The sequence below is a fragment of the Sparus aurata genome, chromosome 14 (genome assembly GCF_900880675.1).
Source record: "Sparus aurata chromosome 14, fSpaAur1.1, whole genome shotgun sequence".
Lineage (NCBI taxonomy): Eukaryota > Metazoa > Chordata > Actinopteri > Spariformes > Sparidae > Sparus > Sparus aurata.
The window spans coordinates 2792439-2811957 of NC_044200.1; the positions used below are offsets into that span (position 1 = coordinate 2792439).

At 42.9% G+C, this 19519-nt stretch overlaps 1 protein-coding gene and 1 long non-coding RNA gene across 4 annotated transcripts in view; both read right to left on the reverse strand.

Annotated features, from left to right (window-relative positions):
- The window catches only part of LOC115595921 (cytosolic phospholipase A2 gamma-like), a 48911-nt gene that overhangs the window by 2455 nt on the left and 26937 nt on the right, over positions 1-19519 (reverse strand). For all 3 annotated transcript variants that reach the window (XM_030440771.1, XM_030440769.1, XM_030440770.1), the window contains one exon: positions 9623-9794. In XM_030440771.1, the coding sequence (XP_030296631.1) occupies positions 9623-9794 (172 nt within the window). The remainder of the gene's footprint in view (positions 1-9622; positions 9795-19519) is intronic.
- Positions 12660-13592, reverse strand: LOC115595922 (uncharacterized). The gene is made up of 2 exons (XR_003986826.1): positions 13366-13592; positions 12660-13241 (listed from the first exon to the last, which is right to left on the reverse strand). It is a non-coding gene; the product is annotated as an uncharacterized LOC115595922 (long non-coding RNA).

A 19519-nucleotide genomic window follows, 5' to 3' on the forward strand; every position in this document is an offset into this window, starting at 1 on the left:
AACCAGAAAAGCTATCCTCATCAGAGGAACATGAATCGTGACTCATCCAGATCCTTAAAAGGAACCGTATTTACCAGCTCAAATCCTCATCCACCCAGACAGCCTCACCGCCGACATCATCAAGTCGCTGACATCATCATAATACACCGGATTGCGTAGTCAAGTTACCACATACACTCCGCAACCTTCTTTCCCTTCGGTCAACATCGTATAACCAGCTCCGTACAAACACCCATACGATCCCTGAAATCAGATCATCCACCATCCAAGAACAACCCTCCCGGCTCCCAAGCCTTCAACAGCTAAACCAACGCCACCTCTGCGATATCGATCACGCACGTGATGTTCCTAGACGGTCCAGCCGATCCGTGCCCCACTTAAACTCCGCTTCATCCACCGACCTCAACCCCCCTCTTCCCACCCTTTCCAAAATCTTCCACCAATTCAATAAACTATCTTAACATTGAATTGTGGCGTGGTCTTGTTCATGAAGCGGAGTTATTATATCTAAGGATCGGGAACTTGACCACGCCACCCCGCCTTGCCAATCCGCCTCATTAACTCAACCACCGCCTTGCAACAAGGAATTACCGAACACACCATTAAATTCCTTGGCTGCTGGTCCTCCCGGGCCTACAACAACCACATTCACAGCCACCTCTGCGATATCCGTCAAGCCCACGTTAGCATATCTCAGTAGCACCTTTTGGGGGAAGATGAAGCCACGCCCGTCAGGACATGCGCTCATCGAGACATACCCCCACTCTGAGTCTCGACCGTCTCCCCCTCTTGGGTACTAGATGGCTCGGCAAACCCGCAGCCCCCCTTTTCATCCACCGACCTCGACCTCTTTTTCTCATCCAACCACTACCAACCCCCCTTTATTCTGTCCTCTCCAAATCTTCCCAACACTTAAATAAACTATTTCAACAGTTAAACTTGGCGTGGTCTTGTTAGTGAAATGGAGTTATTATATCTGAGGTTCAGGAACAGGACCTTGCCAATCCACTCGCTGACCTGCCACCCAGGTCCAGCCAATCAAACCACCCGCATCATCAACCTAACCACCTGCGTCTCATCAACCTAACCACCTGTGCCCAATCAATCCAACCACCTCTACGCCCGACCTCATCACCTGTGAAGCCTACATAAGGTAAGCCAAACCATCTATCTCCCGTTCGTCGCAAGTTCTGATAACCCTCCCCCCCAGACCCTCTCTCTCTCCACCATCCCTTCTCACAGGACCACTAGCAGCCCAGCTTTCGACATCACCATTCCACGGCAAGAAGATACCAGAGCAGGGACCCGGGCCATCCGGCACACGAGCCAGGGGTGGAAGATGAAGCCACGCCCATCAGGACGTGCGCTCATCGAGACGTACCCCCACTCTGAGTCTCGACCGTCTCCCCCTCTTGGGTACTAGATGGCTCGACAAACCCGCAGCCCCCCTTTTCATCCACCGACCTCGACCCCTTTTCCTCATCCAACCACCCCGACCCCCCCTTTATTCTGTCCTCTCCAAATCTTCCCAACACTTAAATAAACAGTTTCAACAGTTAAACTTGGCGTGGTCTTGTTAGTGAAAATACACTTGTATACATTAGACACAGAAGTATGTCATGATGTCACTTCCTTGCAATTCCAAAGCACTGACTGTCAAATTACCACACCTATGAGCCAGTCAGTAAACACAGCCATCAGGTGCACAAACCCATGACTGCTTAATTGAAGATGCACCAATCAGGTTCAAGCACTATAAAAATGCAGCAGGTAAGTTCACCTGCCTTTAACCAAAATGGAAGGATTCAGAAGAAGAGTGAGAGTGAGGGTGACAGGGGGAGGGTTAGGGAGGAGAAGAAGGAGGTAGAGGTAGAGGAAGAGGTGGAGGCCCAGCCAGAGGCAGAGGCCGAGGGGGCGGAAGAGGAAGAGGAAGATCTGAAGCTGGAGGAGAACTTGGAAGAAGAAGAAGAGGACCCAATTTATCCAATGAAATTTTGCAACACTAGTGGACAATGTCGTGAACCACGGATTGACGCTAAGGGAGGCTGGACTAAGAGTTCAGCCAAATCTTAGCAGATATACAGTGGCATCAGTTATAAGGAGGTTTCGACAAGGAAACAGGTAAAAAAAATCTGTCTACAGTTACAGTAATCAGCTGCTTATTGTATGCACCACATCAGCACTTTGGATGCCCCTTTCCGTGACATTTTACAGTGGGTTAGATGTGTTATTTTCTACATAGGATCGAGGCTGGAAAACGGCAAGGAGGAAGGGGGCGCATATTCACACAACAACAAGAGAGAGATAATAAACACGGTTTTGGCCATTAATGCCATCAAAATCAAAATCAAATCAAATTTTATTTGTATAGCCCTTTACAATATCCAGACAGTACCCAAAGTGCTTTACATCAAAGCAATAAAATAATACATAAAAACAACACATAAAACACGAGAAAGTGCTACAGTGCTGCAAGAAAACACAAGAAAGTGCTACAGTGCTGCAAGAAAACACAAGAAAGTGCTACTAGTGCTGCAAGAAAACACAAGAAAGTGCTACTAGTGCTGCAAGAAAACACAAGAAAGTGCTGCTAGTGCTGCAGGGTGTTCTAAAAATGCTCTAAAAGTGCATAAAGTAAAAAACAGGCAAAATAAGCGCACCTAAAAGCAGGACTACCTTAGTCAGAGTTAAATGCCAATCTAAAAAAGTGTGTCTTCAGCTTTGATTTAAAAAGGCTAAGGTCAGTAGTGGTGCGAATGTCAGGGGGCAGTCTGTTCCACAGCCTGGGAGCTGTGACAGCAAAAGAACGATCACCCCACTGTTTTAATCTTGACCTTGGGACCTCTAACAGGAGCTGGCCAGAAGAACGGAGGGCCCTGCCATGATCACGGACAGTTAAAATCTCTGACAGGAGGCTCAGAGAAATTCAAGCCAACATTATTGGTGACCATGCCATTTTCAATAATGTCCATCAGGTCTCTGTCAACACTGGCATGCATCCTGAAAAGAAATCAGGTCCAAATGAAAAAACTGTATCGTGTGCCTTTTGAGTGGAATTCAGAGAGGGTCAAATGGTTACGGCATGAGTATGTGGAGGTATGTATTGTTGACTTTACTGTAGCAGTGTGATACTGCATACTGTACACATGAACTTTTGACATGTACATTGACTGTATTCTAGATCTATTCTGAACTACACAATCTTGTCTCTCACTGTATTTCAGAGAGTTCTACAGATGGATGCTGATGAAATCCAGCATGAATTCATCTACATAGATGAGGCAGGGTTCAACCTCACCAAAGCAAGAGGGAGAGGCAGAAACATCATTGACCACAGGTCCCAGGGCAACGTGGGGGAAACATCACCCTTTGTGCGGCCATTACACAGGATGGGGTCCTCCTCCGTCATGGACATACATACATAGTCACAGCAGGTAACCAAATGCACCAGATACAATACATTGTCATCTGGGACAATATGTCATTCCACCATGCTGATCTGGTCCAGAACTGGTTTCAACACCATCCACAGTTCACAGTCCTATACCTTCCACTATATTCTCCTTTTCTAAACCCTGCATGGCGGTGAAAGGTTTACGATCTCCGGCCCAGGGTCAGGTACCCCTCATTCAGGCCATGGATCACGCCTGTGACCAAGTCGACGCCGTAGCTGTGCAGGGGTGGATTAGACATTCAAGGCAGTTCTTCCAACATTGTCTTGCCAATGAGGATATCGCCTGCGATGTGGATGAAATTCTCTGGCCAGATCCAGCTAGACGAACAGATAATGTCTAGTACTTTCTATCCAGTATTTTCTGTTTTCTTTATCAGATCTTTTTATTTTATTTTGCAGACATGTTTTTTTGTGATTCTCCATGTTGACTGATTTGGGTGTATGGAGAGAAATAAATTATATTTTCCTCAGTCTGCAGCATTGGTCTTGTCAAGTGTTTGGTGAACTTATTGTACATTTGCACTTTCTCTGTGTACTTCATATACAGTACTCTTATCACTGAGAAGTAGAATTGCTAAACGTGTTTAAGGTTAGCAACAGCAGTGCGTAACTGGTTCAGACAGAATTAAGTAATATGCAGCGTGTGTGTTTCATATGGTGACAAAATATGTTTTTATAAATTAGTGTATAGTTTTGACAAGTGTATTGTTTTGAGAAAACGGGCCCTGTTTTCAAAATTGTGCTTCAACAATCGAAAAAAAAACTGTATTAGAACTTTCAGACTGGAAAACAGGTATGTTTTTAAGTTTCCACACAAACTGTACCAAAGAAATTACAGTATTTCATGTTGTTCATACGCATAGTACAATACATTGCTGTAATACTGTAGGTCTATGGGTCTAAAGTAAAAAATGTATGATGTTTCATTTTCTACAGAACTGCCAGACGACCTGCACAGGGTGAAAGGCAGATTCTGTTCAGTGATGAACAGGAGTTGGCCATAGTCAACATTGTATTGGCAAATAACGAAATCCGGCTTTGTGAATTGAGAGAGCAGATCATCGCAGATAGAATAACCTTTGCTGTCATCAACACTGTCAGCATATCTATCTCTCTCACATCCTTAAAAATCAGAACATTTCACTGAAGCAGCTGTATAGAGTTCAATTTGAGAGGAACAATGCGAGAGTCAAAGACCTCAATCATGACTATGTGCAAGTAAATATCACCTTTTGTGCTGTCATTAGTGTATATGGAGTCCTGCGTCACCACTCCATCTTTGGTCCCTACAACACAGCCCTCACTATTCGCTTTCTGGAGACAATTCATGACACAGTAGTCCAGGATGGGCCAGAGCAACCCCAGTGTGTTGTCATCTGGGATAATGTCAGTTTCCATCGGGCTGCTCTGGTTCACCAACCATAATAGATTTATTGCACTCAACTTGCCACCATACACCCCATTTTTTTATCCAATTGAGGAGTTCTTTTCAGCATGGCGCTGGAAATTGTATGACCGCCAGCCACATTGAGGTGAGGTCCATACAGGGCTGGATACTGCATGCAAGGCGATATTTCCCCCGTTGCTTGGCAAGGGAGGACATTGCCTGTGATGTGGATGAGGTGATGTGGCCAAATGCCAACAGGAGACAGGATCCATGGCCTAAATGTCTTCCAATCATTCCCTTACAACATTATGTTTTATAGAACATTGTAGTTGTACCATTTCTTTGTGTTTTTGTTTTTTTTTACTTTTGCAAAAACCTGAAAAATAAAAAAAAATTCTTAAGCGTTTCCATTCTGTTTTCATGTGTCTAAATAGACTGTAGTGGATCAATCTTTCACAAAAAAAAAAAAAAAAATCTGTATGAGACAAAAACCAACCAATCCAAATTACTGAATACAGCTGTGTTTTGCATCAAATCAAATCAAATCAATCTTGCGCTTTTCATACAAAAAAGTATCTCAAATTGCCTCACAGAAATTTAAAAACAACAGCAGAAAAAGAGAAATAGCAATATAAAATCAATAGAAGAAAATTAAAAGAACCCAACCCACCCACCCCCACAGACATGCACAGAGACATAGACACTTATACACATACTCAGACATACGCACGCAGACACACACACTCACATCCACACATACAGTAGCTGACGCTAAAGAGACATGGCTGGGCAGCGAGACCTGTTGCGTGAAGGAAGCTACCTTTGGGGGGGCCAACCACACTAGGAGAGATCCCGGTCCAAGGCCGCAGGGAGCACCGCCACAGAGACCACCCCAACCCAGGCAGACAGGAGGCCCCACACCAAGGTGCAGAGCCCTCGAGTCACCCGGGCCGGAACTGTCCACGGGACAGCACCTCCGCCAGACCAGAGACCACTCCCAGTCTGGCAGGCCCCCATGAGGAAACACTGGAGATTAAAAATTGATAGACTAAAACAGTAAAATAAGGCAAAAAGCGTAGAAGCTAAAAACAGGAGGGACTAAAACATAAAAGCATAAAGGCTAAAAACACGAGAGACTAAAACATAAGAGCATAAAGGCTAAAACGTGAGAGATTAAAACAGTAAGAAAGGACAAAAATAAATATATAAATAAATAAATACAAGTGCTCTGATTAGCACAGCATAAAAGGGATTAAAAAGAATTTAAAAATCAAATAAAAGCCTGGTTAAAAAGGTGGGTCTTGAGCCTCTTTTTAAAAACCTCAACAGTCTCCACGACCCTGAGGTTCTCCGGCAGGCTGTTCCACAGTCAGGGCCCATAACAACTGAAAGCCGCCTCCCTGTGCTTTTTCGAACTAACCTGTGGTATGGTTAAAAGGCCGGTGCCGGAGGACCTCAGGGTCCGCGGGGGTTGATAGAGTAAAAGCAGGTCAGATAAATAAGAAGGCCCAAGACCATTAAGACACTTAAAAACTAGTAAAAGAACCTTAAAATCAATCCTGAAACGCACGGGGAGCCAATGAAGCGACTTTAAAACTGGTTTAATGTGCTCCCGCCCTCTGGTCCTCGTCAGCACTCATGCAGCTGAGTTTTGTAATAATTGTAGATTCGAAATGCTCTTTTTGGGAAGGCTAGAGAGCAGGGCATTACAGTAGTCTAAACGACACGAGATAAAAGCATGCATCAGCACCTCCATGCTGGCCTGAGAGAGAAACGGGCGGACTCTGGCTATATTCTTAACATGGTAAAAACCTATCTTTGTTATATTTTTGATGTGTGGAATAAAACTGAGCTCAGAGTCAAAAATCACACTCAGATTTTTTACAGATTGTGATGGTTTAAAATCCTTTAACTTTGGTAAAAGTTTCTCTATCTGGCCTTCAGGACCAATGAGTAAAACCTCTGTTTTGTCCTGGTTGAGCTGTAGGAAATTTGCTGCCATCCATGTCTTGATATCTAAAATGCAGTTAAAAAGGACATCAATAGGCCCTGTGTCATCAGGAGACACGGCGATGTACAGTTGTGTATCATCAGCATAACTATGAAAGCTGATGCCGTGCATAAAGCACATCTGTGTGTTGTTGCTGCTAGGAAAGAGTAATTCAAAGGTGCATGTGTTTAATGTTTTAATGCTAAAAACAGTTTTGAAATGGGATTGTTAGGTTTTGTTTCAAGAGTTTCATTTTGCCGTTTAAGTTGTGCTATATATATATATGCTGAGTCCTACTCGACCTGTGTGTTAAGTTATGACACAGTGAGCCAAAGTCTGCAACATGTGTGTAAGCATTCGGCAAAACCTGTAATACAGATGTGTACTCTCAGCTTTGAGAAATTTGATGTGCTCTATGTGAATCAATCAGCATGGATACTGATGACTTGTGTTTGATATGTTAAAGGAGTCATCACCTGGTTTTTTACATATCCAGTCCCTCTTGGATCGCTTTGGATCAATTCTTAAAACTTATTTGAAAAAAAAAAAAAAAAAAAAATCAAACAGAGAGCTTGTTCTGACACTTTTTCATACCGCGACTTTCTCACGCAAGATTATGCGCAAGGTTTTGACCGGTCCGGATGTGCATTGTATTAATATGTAATGAGGCGCGCGTTGATTGGCCGCAGGAAGAACAGTGGGGGGCGAGCCTGCATGCACACACAGACTCCAAAACATAAACAGCCCCCTGTCATGGCGCACACACTAAATGACGAACCTTACGGAATTCAGGCATTTATGTACGAGCCGGAGTCGGAAACCGAACGGGAGAGTGACGAGGCAGAGACGGTGGAAGAGACACGTTTACAGCAGGATGTCTCTGAATGGTAAATTCTTTTTTTTCCTTCTTACTTTTCACACATGTGTTTTACATGTAAGACCTGAGTTTTAATGCTGGCGGTGACGATGTATGGCGTGAAAATGACAGAGTAATAAGCAGACTTGGCGTGCTCACTCTGGCTGAGGACGGCTGTGAGCATATGCAAGTAGCCTCCTGTGGTAACGTCACCACAGGAGCAGAGTCAAAATCTCGTGCTTTAGGAACGCGCACTACTGTGCGCTATTCCTGTTCAGAAAAAGAGCCAAAGCGAAAAAATTAAGCCACTTTCAAACTCCAGCTTTTCAGGCATGTTTCAACAGAGGTCCAACACCAATATGCATGATTTAACGAGAGAAATTGCGATTTCCGGGTGATGACTCCTTTAAAACTATTACTGGCTACAGTCTAGTGTTTGCTGTAGTGGCACTAGAGAGCTTAAGAAGTCCAGAAATGGAACACATGGAGTGAGTGAGTACATGAGTACATTTTGGATTTGATATTAGTTTCATGATTTAATTCATTTAAAAATGCTAATTTAGGTTATGATTATTATTTTATTGATATTTGCACTATCATTGTTGTACACAAATGTTGTTATTTCATTTTGTTATGTCATTGTTTATTTCTGTGGGGCAGATAAAAATAAGAGCCTGTAGCTTTAAGGAGGTAGCCATGTGGTTTTGAGGCACAGTGTTTTTAGGAGCTAATTTGTGTTGCTGACTTTGGAGCTGGAGGAGCTCGCAGTTTTTTATGACCGTGTTCGGCGTGTGTAAGGAACGAGCTTGGATCGTATGGAATGTTTATGCTTTTTTTTTTGCATTTTTGTCAAATAAATATAAAAGAGAAACTACTGTGGAGGACACACTTTTTGAAGAGCACGCGTCAGCCATAAGCTCCTGTGAATTCACAGCATGCTAGCGATCAAAGATGCCATCGCCAGTATGGACATTCTTTTGTTTCAGAGGCAGGCAACATGATTGCAATTCCAATACATGTTCCATAAGAGTTCAGAGAGGAGGACCAAAGTCTAAGAGGCAAATAAATGAACATCTGAAGAGTCAGAACTGTTTGTTGTCTCTGTGGGTAATAGGGCATTGACGAATACTGCATTTTAGTATTCGTCGAATACTTCCCAAAAGTCGACTAATAGTCGAATATTCGCCTGTTTTTTTTTTTGTTTTTTTTTTTAATCCATGCAGCACCGCTGCTGCCAGACCTAACCCTCGTCACTGAGTTTGCCTCTGTTAATGACCATGAAAACACAATGTAGGCCTATTTAAGATCAACATTGGAGACAGACCTGTTATTTTCCTTTTTCTTTGGTCGAATATCTGACGTGTGGAGAAGTCTGTCATTGTTGTCAGTTGTTGGTGCTTCTCTCCGCTAACGTCGCTGCTGCTGTAGCTAGCTGTAACCGGGTGTAGCTTCAAATGGTTATGCATTGTAGTTGTACTGCCATGGTACTTTAGGGTAGCCTTGCATATATTGCAGGTTTATTAACGATTTTATCTGTTTTGGTAAAGTATTTCCAGACTGTGGATACTTGCAGGCGAGTATTGAGAGCCGCCTCAGCCATGTTACTTTCAGTCTCCTTTCTCTTTTTTTTTCGTCTCCTGTCTGCTGCTTGGCGCCCCTTGCGTGTTGACGTCACACACACGCAAACACACACACACTGCACTAGTCTCACATGCCCCCAGCTGCATATCTGTGGTAGATCATTAATGTAGATGCCTTTTCACCGCTTTATTACAGCACCGGGCTTTTGAAAAAAAGAAAAACAAGAAAAAGACAAATACTCGTGGTTAATAGTGGTTTTGATAGTCGAATATTCAATTATTCGGTGAAACCCCTAGTGGGTAATTGCGATGTTAGTTAGATGTTCAGAGTACTTCTGCTTCTGCTGTAACAGACCTTTACAGTTGTTTCTGTTGAAGAGTGGCATGTAGACGATGGTGGGTTCCTTGTCCTTTCCCTCGAACACATAGCAGTCCTTCGGCCAGTCTCTCTCCTCCAGGATTTTCTCGTCTATCTCTGGGAAAGGCTTGTTCACTGCAGCTGCGTAGTCTCTGGCAAGAGTCAGAGTCTGTGAAGGGAGCAGAGGTGAATGTTGTATCATACTGCCAGGCTTCACAGCTTTCATGCTCTGGAACAAAGTGTGGCATATAAATCACACTTGAGTGATAAAAGTTCGATTCAAAAGTTAGACATAGGCGGGTATAAAGGGTTATACATCGGTTAAGGGTTTATAATTTGTAGGTTCTTAATAAAGGTTCTAGATCAGCTTAAAGTGATACACAGTATAATCATTGTGTATGTCTGTAAGAAGAACAGCAAAGTGGTGGCTGGGGTTGAAAGTGTCACTCCACATAGCATGGACAAAGGAAGACTACATCAAAATGGCATATCAAAAGGGACTGCAACGTGGCCAATGAGGGTTGGACTTGAAATCACAATAACACTCAAACAGTGAACAAACAAATGGATTGAACCCATGTGCATTACATCAATCAGAGTTAAACAGTCCTCTGCTAAGCCATGCTATGTTGTGTGCTATCTAGGCCCAGTTCAACATTTCCAGTCTTTGAAGAAAAGATGCTGATGGTTCCATGGCGGATTTTTGATAAAATATATTTATTGATTCATTCATTTCATTGGCAATGGTTTAATAACTACATTTACAATTCATTCATGCCTTCATTCATCCGCACAAGTTGTACATATGTATTATTTATGATCCATGTCATTTAATAAATATCTTGAATTAAGTTGTTTTACAGTGCCTTGCCAATGTAAAATGTGTTAATGCCTCCTTGGCATTCTTTCTATTTTGTTGCCTTGCAACCTGGTATTTAAATGGACTTTGATTTTGATCTCATGTAATGGACCTACACAAAATACTCCAAATTGTTGATGTGAAAAAAAATAAACAACTTGTTTTCAACCATTTTAAACTATAGAAAAACTGAAAAGTGGTGCATGCATATTTATTTACCTCAGCATTGAAGCCCCATCCATCACCTTCAGAAGCCACATTTTTATTTAGTTTAATAGGATCCACTTGTGGGCAATCTAAGTGTCACATGATCTCAGTGTGTATACCCCTGTTCTGACCAGCCCCAGAGTCAACACCAATGCAACACCACTAAGCAAGGGCTACCGCTTTATTTTTTCTTGTTTCGTGTGTTAATTCAGTTTTCGGCTTCGATACCCGGGGCTCTTTCACTAGAGAAGAGCTCATGAACATCAGGGGAATAACTCCAGCTGATCTCTTTCCCACTTTTCTTCTTTCTTCCATGGAATTATTGGACATTGTGGTCAAAGGTGCGCTCACCTTTGCTCATGCAGTGAAATGCAGGAGGAGAGCGAAACGTGCCGGTGCGCTTGTGTGTCTCCGCCAGCGCGGACATCGCGCACCGTTACGTGGGATATTCCTCTCCAACGTCGATGACTGTGCAACAAGATGAACGAACTTCAGCTTCTTCTGGGGAAAAACAGTGACTTTTCTTTATCCTCTGTGTTATGCTTCACGGAGACGTGGCTGTGTGGATCAATACCGGAATCTGAGCTGCAGCTGGCAGAGCGGATCATGACACAGAACTCTCCGGCAAATCGAAAAGTGGAGGAATCTGTTTTTATACCATCAGTAGCTGGTGCAATGATGTGACAGTGATCCAACAGCACTGCTCTTCTACGCTGGAATATTTCATCATAAACTGTAAACCTTTTTACTCCCCCCGTGAGTTTCATCTCGTTCATTTTGGTTGGTGTTTACATTCCACCGCAGGCCGTGCAGGACGCACAGCGCATGCTCGCCGATCATATACTGAGTGTGGAACAGACTAACCCGGACTCCTTAGTTATTGTCCTTGGTGATTTTAACAAAGGAAACCTCAGTCACGAACTCCCTTTATACAAAGAGTTCATCAAATGCCCGACCAGAGAGAAGAATATACTGGATACAGTCAGCAGAGCTTATCACGCTGTCCCCCGCGCCGCACTGGGCCTCTCTGACCATGCCATGGTCCACCTGATTCCTTCATACAGGCAGAAATTAAAACTCTGTAAACCTGTTACAGGACATTAAAGCAGTGGACCAGTGAAGCTGCGAAGGATCTCCAGGCGTGTTTGGACTCTATGGACTGGGATGTTGTCAGGACCCCTACTGAAAGTCTGGATGAATACACAGAGGCTGTGACATCATACATCAGCTTCTGTGAGGAATTCTGTATACCATCACGCACCAGGGTGAGTTTTAACAACGACTAACCCTGGTTAACAGCCAAACTCAGACAGTTACAGTTGCAGAAGGAGCAAGTTTTTAGGAGTAGAGACAGGGACAAGTTTAAGGAGTCTTAAGTACACATTTAGGAAGGCGGTGAGAGAAGCTAAATGACAGTACTCTGAGAAACTTAAACAACAGTTCTTAGCCAACGACTGGTTCTGTCTGAGAGGGGCTCAGACAGATAACCAACTACAAGCCCAAAACCCCCCACTCCATCAACGACTCGAGCCTGGCAAATGTGACCAGCCATGAGAAAACCAGCAACAAGTCTCCCGAGCGGCATTTTGAGTTATTTACAAATTCTAGCTTTCCAATGATGTCTAACACATGGAAATCTGATAATATTTGAATAAGTTGTGGCCATTTGAATGTATGCACATCTCAAAAGCCTTTAGGGAGAAAACAGCCCTAGAACATTTGCAATTCTCACAGCAGGAAATTCTCACCCCCTGGCTAGTTAACACAATGGTGCTCATTTGCATCTCATTTAGATAAGCCCTACCCCCAACATTCATTCAGTGACATCTGGTATCTGTTAGCCTGCAGGGCAGAAAGTATTGTAGTGGTTTGAACAATGGTTATCAAAAGCAGTTGTCATGTAGTTAATGTTGATGTAGTGTTATTTTTCTTAAGCACTTTTGTGGACTGATCAGAATTAGAAGGTACTATGTTGAAATGGAAATGCTTTTATTACAAAAAGCCCCTGAATATCATTAATTAATACACAGGATAAGATGTTACAATCCCTTGTGCCATAATCCAAGGTATAAACCACATCTACACATCTACAACCACATCTGTTTAACACTCTGTAAAGCGCCATGAGACATGTGTATTGTTTTGGTGCTCTATAAGTGAAATTACATTGCAATTGAAATTTAGAAGTGCAGTGTAGATGGATCAGTCTGTTGCTGAATTAGCTCCTATGGCTGATCAGCACATTTTGGAGAAGGTGGGAAGGAGAGTCCAATTATTTGATGATATCACATCTGCATCCTCTTCTGCATACTCTTCTGTGCTGTGACCCTTGGCGCTGGGCATGTGATGTCTCTTGCCTCGTCAGCACAGAAAGGCCTGATTTTTTCATAAAGATAGGTCTGCCTGTCAATGTTCAGTCCAGGTGGGGCAAGGACAGGAAGACTGTCAACAGGGGGCAGAACCGCTAAATGGCACCGTAGCTGGAATGCGACAGGTTCTGCATCACAGTGAGTTCTTGCAAGCACCACACCTGGTCTCTTCGCATCAAAGCTGTGACAGAATAAGCACATAACAGGGCACTTTAAACATGGCTAGCTATTTTCTCATAAAACACTATCATGTCCATGAAATTATTTTTTATATGTACACAATGTGAAAGTTTCAATATAAATACCTGAAGTGCTGATAACTCTTGATCTGTGGTAGCTTTCGGGAACTTGGGACTCAGATGCTTCTGCCAGTCGAAGGTCTCGACTAACACGCTGCCATCTGCATTTCCAACAAGCTGTGGGATATTGGCTAGTTGCATAGGAGACGATCTACAACTTCCGGTTTGAGGACGGTGGGGACATGCATTTCCGGTTTCGACGCCGGCCAGTGTGTCCAGAATATAGAAACATGACTTTCTACACGCGCTGTCTCCAGGATCTTCCAAGTTTAACAATAAACGATGTTCACCGCATCATTCAAGCTGCGACATCAGCGCCAAGGAGTAAGCGAGAGAAAGGCTTCAAAATGTACATTTCCACGTACATTGACAATTACGAAGGTAAGCTAACTTACTAGCTTAATAGCTAACGTTACCTAACATAAACAGTACAGAGGATTAGCTAGCTTGCTAACCAGCTAAATGTGCTATCTAACGTTGGTTATTTTGACAACTATGTGACTACTATGACCCAGTTTTAAGTTTGTTGATGATAACTTGATATTTTCCCAAGTATCAAATAAAGATCAACGGACAGGGAGAGTGAGCGTCCGAGCAACCTGCCACAGGTCTATGAGGAAACATGAGAAACCTCACAACCTCAGAGTAGGAAGATAGAAGATAGTTCAGTTGTTCATCAGTTCTGCTCCAACCTTTTCTGGGGATTTGAAGTGGCTAGGATAGGTTCTGGAACTCTATAACATTAACGGCTGAAGTAGGTAAGATAAGATAGGCACCTGTCTCGTAAGGGTAGCATTCAAATATTTAGCCTTCACGAAAACCCCAGAAACTGGTTGTGGTGGCTGTTCTTTGTATGTTGAGTTTCATTTACCTGCATGCTGTTCAGTACTGTTGGACAAACTATATTTGAACGTAGGTTTAAGTAAATTAAGACGCTAACATTATAGACATCTCAGACTTACCTATTTTAATTTCCTTACATTGCAATGTTCCAAAAACAAAAGAGAAATATACTACTCTCTTTTTGTGATGTTATTGATAATTTGATGAGCCTACACAGTTACTCAAAACAATCTGATCAAGTTTCTCATTTCTCTTTTTCTGTGTAATATTTAAGCTGATGTGTTAATATCTGCTTTATGACTCTAACATGATAACGCTTTTTTTTCCCAAGATTGTCCTTGAGGACTCCTCCCCTGTGCAGATGACTGATGCAGAGTGTTCATGTGTGGCTGGAACAGCACTGTGCAACCATAATGTTGCACTGCTGTACCAGACCACACACTACTCTCAGCTGAACATTGCTGCTGTTCCCCCAGTCCTGAGTTGTACAGAGACGGAACAACGCTGGCACAAGCCAAGAATTATGGTAAGTCTATGAGTGCTATAAAACCACATTAAACAAGGACTTGCTATGTGAATTTACAGTATATGTTTTTTTAGTCAGAGCTGAATTGTGTAAATGAATTGATTTGGAGCTGCCTGATCCTGATGTCCTTAAAGTGGCTGAGGTTTATGAGGACTTTTCAGCGGACATCGCACCACTCATCACCACCATGGGAATCAGTGCTGATGTCCCACTGGTTGACTCAGCATTTGGGAAAGTTCAGGAGGGCAGTCCCATCTCCTACCAGCACCCAGTGCCTGTGAGCTGGACAGTGTTATTTCACGCAGATCGGACAAAATCCCAATCCCAAGTAGGTTTTCCAGTTTTTGCGATTTTGCGGAAAAAAAACTTTCTAACCGGAAGTGGGCGTGGCCGATCGCAAAGTGATTCAGCTCCATTGAGGGAATCTGGGGATACAAGGTTTTTGAATGTACGACATACAGTTTGGGAGTTAAAGGCAAAAACATGTTGGCCTAGGTTATAGCGCCCCTGCAGGCGGATATATGTAGTTTTTTGTGTCTGAGATATTCGCAGGAGTCTGGACTAACCCTCCAAATTGCACCGCCCTCCCTTGCACGGTTTAGCCTGCAGCACCACTTTTAGCCGGAGAAAAATGAAAATAATTAAAACTGCAAGCAGTGATGAACGGGCCCTTGCAGTCCGCGCGTGTCGGGCTGCAGCGTTGTCGGACTGCGCGCTCACCTGTTACAAGCATTTCATGACGGGGAGAAAACAAGCAGTGAACGTCATGTCAATCGGATGATGTTTGTCTGACTTCCTGTGTCCAGTGGGTGGCGCTATGGATATGACACAGTATTGATGCACAGATCTATTCATGGCGACTCCCTCTAGATTCCTGAGAGATTTGGCCGAGATAGGAAATTGTATGAAGAAGTTATTAGGACTCGATGCTTCATGACGAAGGATTTTTATGGCGGGCACCGCCATGGCCAGCAGGTATGACGTAGGATAAAGATTTCCATAACTTTTCATCTTCAAGGTCAGAGGATCATACTGAGTGACTGTGAAGTCGGTGGTGTTACATCTGTAGGAGGAGATAATTTAAGTACGAAGATGGGCAATATTTCAAAATGGCGGCCAAAAGCAAAATGGCCGACTTAGTATTGATGATGAGATTTATTCGGGGAGACAGCCTCTACACTTATGAGCAGTTTGGTGTGGATAGGAAATTGTATGTTAAAGTTATAAAGCCTGATGTTTGACCGCGAGGGGAAAAAATGGTTTCCACCGCCCCGCCCACTAAAGTATGTCGCAGCTGAATGACTTCCATAACTTTTGTTCTTCAAGGCATGAAGATGATAATTGAGTGAATGTGCAGACTGTGGTGTTTAAGCTCTAGGACAAGATAATTTTCAAAGTAGGCATGATTTGGACAAAAATGCCGCCACACATCAAAAATGGCTGACTTCCTGTTGGAGTGAAGGTATCGGTCCAAGAGGGTTTTTTGTGCGTCTGGTCATGAGGAATCTGCATATTGAATTTCTTTCTTCTACGCACTTGTGGGAGGCGGGGCTGAACAATAGGGGGCGCTACAGAGCCCGCAGGTCACGACCACGCCCCATGACAGCACAGATCTGTTCAGGGCGACTCCCTCTGCATTCCTGAGAGATTTGGCCGAGATAGGAAATTGTATGAAGAAGTTACGAGGACATGATGCTTTACGGCGAAGGATTTGAATTGACCGCTCCACTGCGGCCAGCAGGTATGACGTAGGATAAAGATTTCCATAACTTTTCATTTTCAACGTCAGAGGATCATACTGAGTGACTGTGAAGTCGGTGGTGTTACATCTGTAGGAGGAGATAATTTAAGTACGAAGATGGGCAATATTTCAAAATGGCGGCCAAAAGCAAATGGCCGACTAAGTATTGATGCTGAGATTTATTCGGGGAGACAGCCTCTACACTTATGAGCAGTTTGGTGTGGATAGGAAATTGTATGTTGAAGTTATAAAGCCTTGATGCTTGACGGCGTGAGGAAAAAATGGTTTCCACCGCCCCGCCCACTAAAGTTTGACGCAGCCGAATGATTTCCATAACTTTTGTTCTTCAAGGCATGAAGATGATAATTGAGTTAATTTGAAGACTGTGGTGTTTAAGCTCTAGGACAAGATAGTTTTCAAAGTAGGCATGAATTGGACAAAAATGCCGCCACACATCAAAATGGCTGACTTCCTGTTGGAGTGACAGTATGGGCCCCCCAGACTTTTTTGTGTGTCTGGTCATGAGGAATCTGTGTGCCGAATTTCGTTCGTCTATGCACATGTGGAAGGCAGGGAAGAACATTAGGGGGCGCTACGGGGCCCACAGGCCACGACCACGTCCAGTGACAATGCAAGATCGTAATTTTCGCCGGATGTGACGTATATTCCAAATTTGGTGAGTTTTCGGGTATGTTCAGGCATCCAAAACTGCAGTCAAACTTGGAGAAGAAAATTTCTTTCCTTCCAATTACAATAGGGACCTCGCAGGTCTACCTGCTCGGGCCCTAAAAATCTTTACAATTACAATAGGGTTCCTAGCACCGCTGGTCCTAGGAAACGCCTATGCTTGCATAATATAAAATGCATTTCTTTAAATATCTTCAAATTAGAGATGTTATATCATCACCTCAATACTATTCATTGGACATACCTATTACTTCCTTATTAGAGACAGCAATTATAGTAAATTGTTATGGTAAAGGTTTACTTTCATCCCTGTATAATTTGCTTATATCCGGGTCTGATGAATCTTCAAAACATAAGCTGAGACTGTGGATGGAAGATATAGGTGACGCAATATCACTATAAGACTAAGGGGCATGTATGAAAGCTCAGAAACAAACAATAAACAGCAACCTAAAACTTGTTCAGTATAAATGGCTGATGCATACATACATAACCCCAGTCAAATTGCACAAGTTTAACGATAACATCCCTGATACATGTATTAAGTGCAATGAAGCAAGAGGAACGATGTACCATTGCGTATGGGAATGTGTGAAAGTGAAACCTTTCTGGCAAATATTGTCAATATGATTGATCAGATATTAGCTAAGAAGTTACCGCTGGACCCCAAGTTTTTTCTTTTGGGTATCCCCTTAATTGGAAAAATGTTGATGGACCAAGAATTGGAAGGTGGATCAAAGAGATGGCATTGAACATGACAATGGAAAAGATAACATACATTATTAGACGGAAGCAACATGTTTTTGATGACATCTGGAGACCTTTTATACGTTTTTTAAGACATGATGCTAGTGTTGGTAACATGCTACAGCAGGAGGAGGCTTTGAGAAAGTAGCATGTCCATGTGGTGTCATATAATGTCCTGAGAAACGCCCTTGAAATGCATTAATGTTATAACTGTTTTAAATATGTATTTAATTAAAGCGAGTGTGTGCATGTATATTTGTGTGTATGTATGTGTATCTGTGTCCATTTGGGCATGTATATACTGTATACCATATCCAGGGTCCTATTGTTATCAGCATTATTTTTATTTTTATTAATTCATTAATTTATTTTTACATTAAATAAAATTTAAAAAAAGAACTTTTTGTCCAAGCAACGCTGTGTCTGGTAAAAACCTAACACCTCTCATCGCGCTGAGAACACCATCCAACGCTGTCGGAAAATACAGATAAATTATTGAGGGAAACCTGTTTGAGTCTGCCAGAGATTTGAGTCTGGGATGGAGGTTCACCTTCCAGCAGGACAATAAGCCTTAACACACTGCTAAGGCAACACAATGGAGTGGCCAGGTCAAAGCCCAGACCTTATGTAACCCTGTCGAAATGCATTCAAAGATAAAGATAATGAAATTTAATAAATGAGTTCATGGGGTAATAAGTAGCATTTAAGGTTAAAATATTAAAATTCATTGACCAGCAGTGAAGTTATAATGTTGCTCAATGAGAGTAATTAATATTGGGTAATGTTCAGGTACAATGTAAGGTTTCATAAAATTAAGCATTTAAAAATGTTAATTGTTGGTTGTGTTATACATGCTAAAATGCTTTGAATGTACATGTAAGAATAGGAACGGAATAGCTGTACAAATGTTTTGTGAATTTGTTATTCTTGGACCTTTGGTGATTTTATGTTATGTCAGGACCTTTCGCATTCCTGGACCAGTCTCATTTGAGGTCAAAGGACCAGGGGGCGGGATGAACAGAGCTGACCAGGGAGTGAGAGAAAGAGTGGAAAAAACCGAGTGATGCAGGTCGTCTGCTGTAAAGTAAAAAGACGAACCTTCTAGTTAATGTCTACGCCAGTTTGAGTGAAGGTGTTCGACCAGGTGTTGAATGGTGGCAGGGTTCTATGTTTGAGTGGACTACTCAGCACTAGAAGACATTAAGGAGTTTGAGTTAGCAGCTGACCTAGCGGATAGCGGTGTGTTCACAGACTTTGCTAACAAGCTAGCAACGAGCAAACTTGATGAGTGGAGCCGGTGTGGAGCTGTGAGACCGACGACAGACACAGAGACCCAGATGGAGCCGGACAGCGTTGTCAAGTGGTGGACTTGGTTGATATCGTCAGCAGTGTGAGTCTTCTCTTCATCTCTCCTCCTGCTTCTGAGCGCGGGAGGCTAACTCAATTGAATGACGGTACCAGTGTTTGTTGTTTGCCTTCATGGTGAAGCAGCCATTTTCTTTAAGGCTACAACGTACAGGAGCTACCTTCAGGCCTGCAACTTTGAACTGGGCTATTTCATTTAGGCAATTTATTGCCGGCTATTTTATTTTCTTTGGGCCCATGTGTTTTAAATG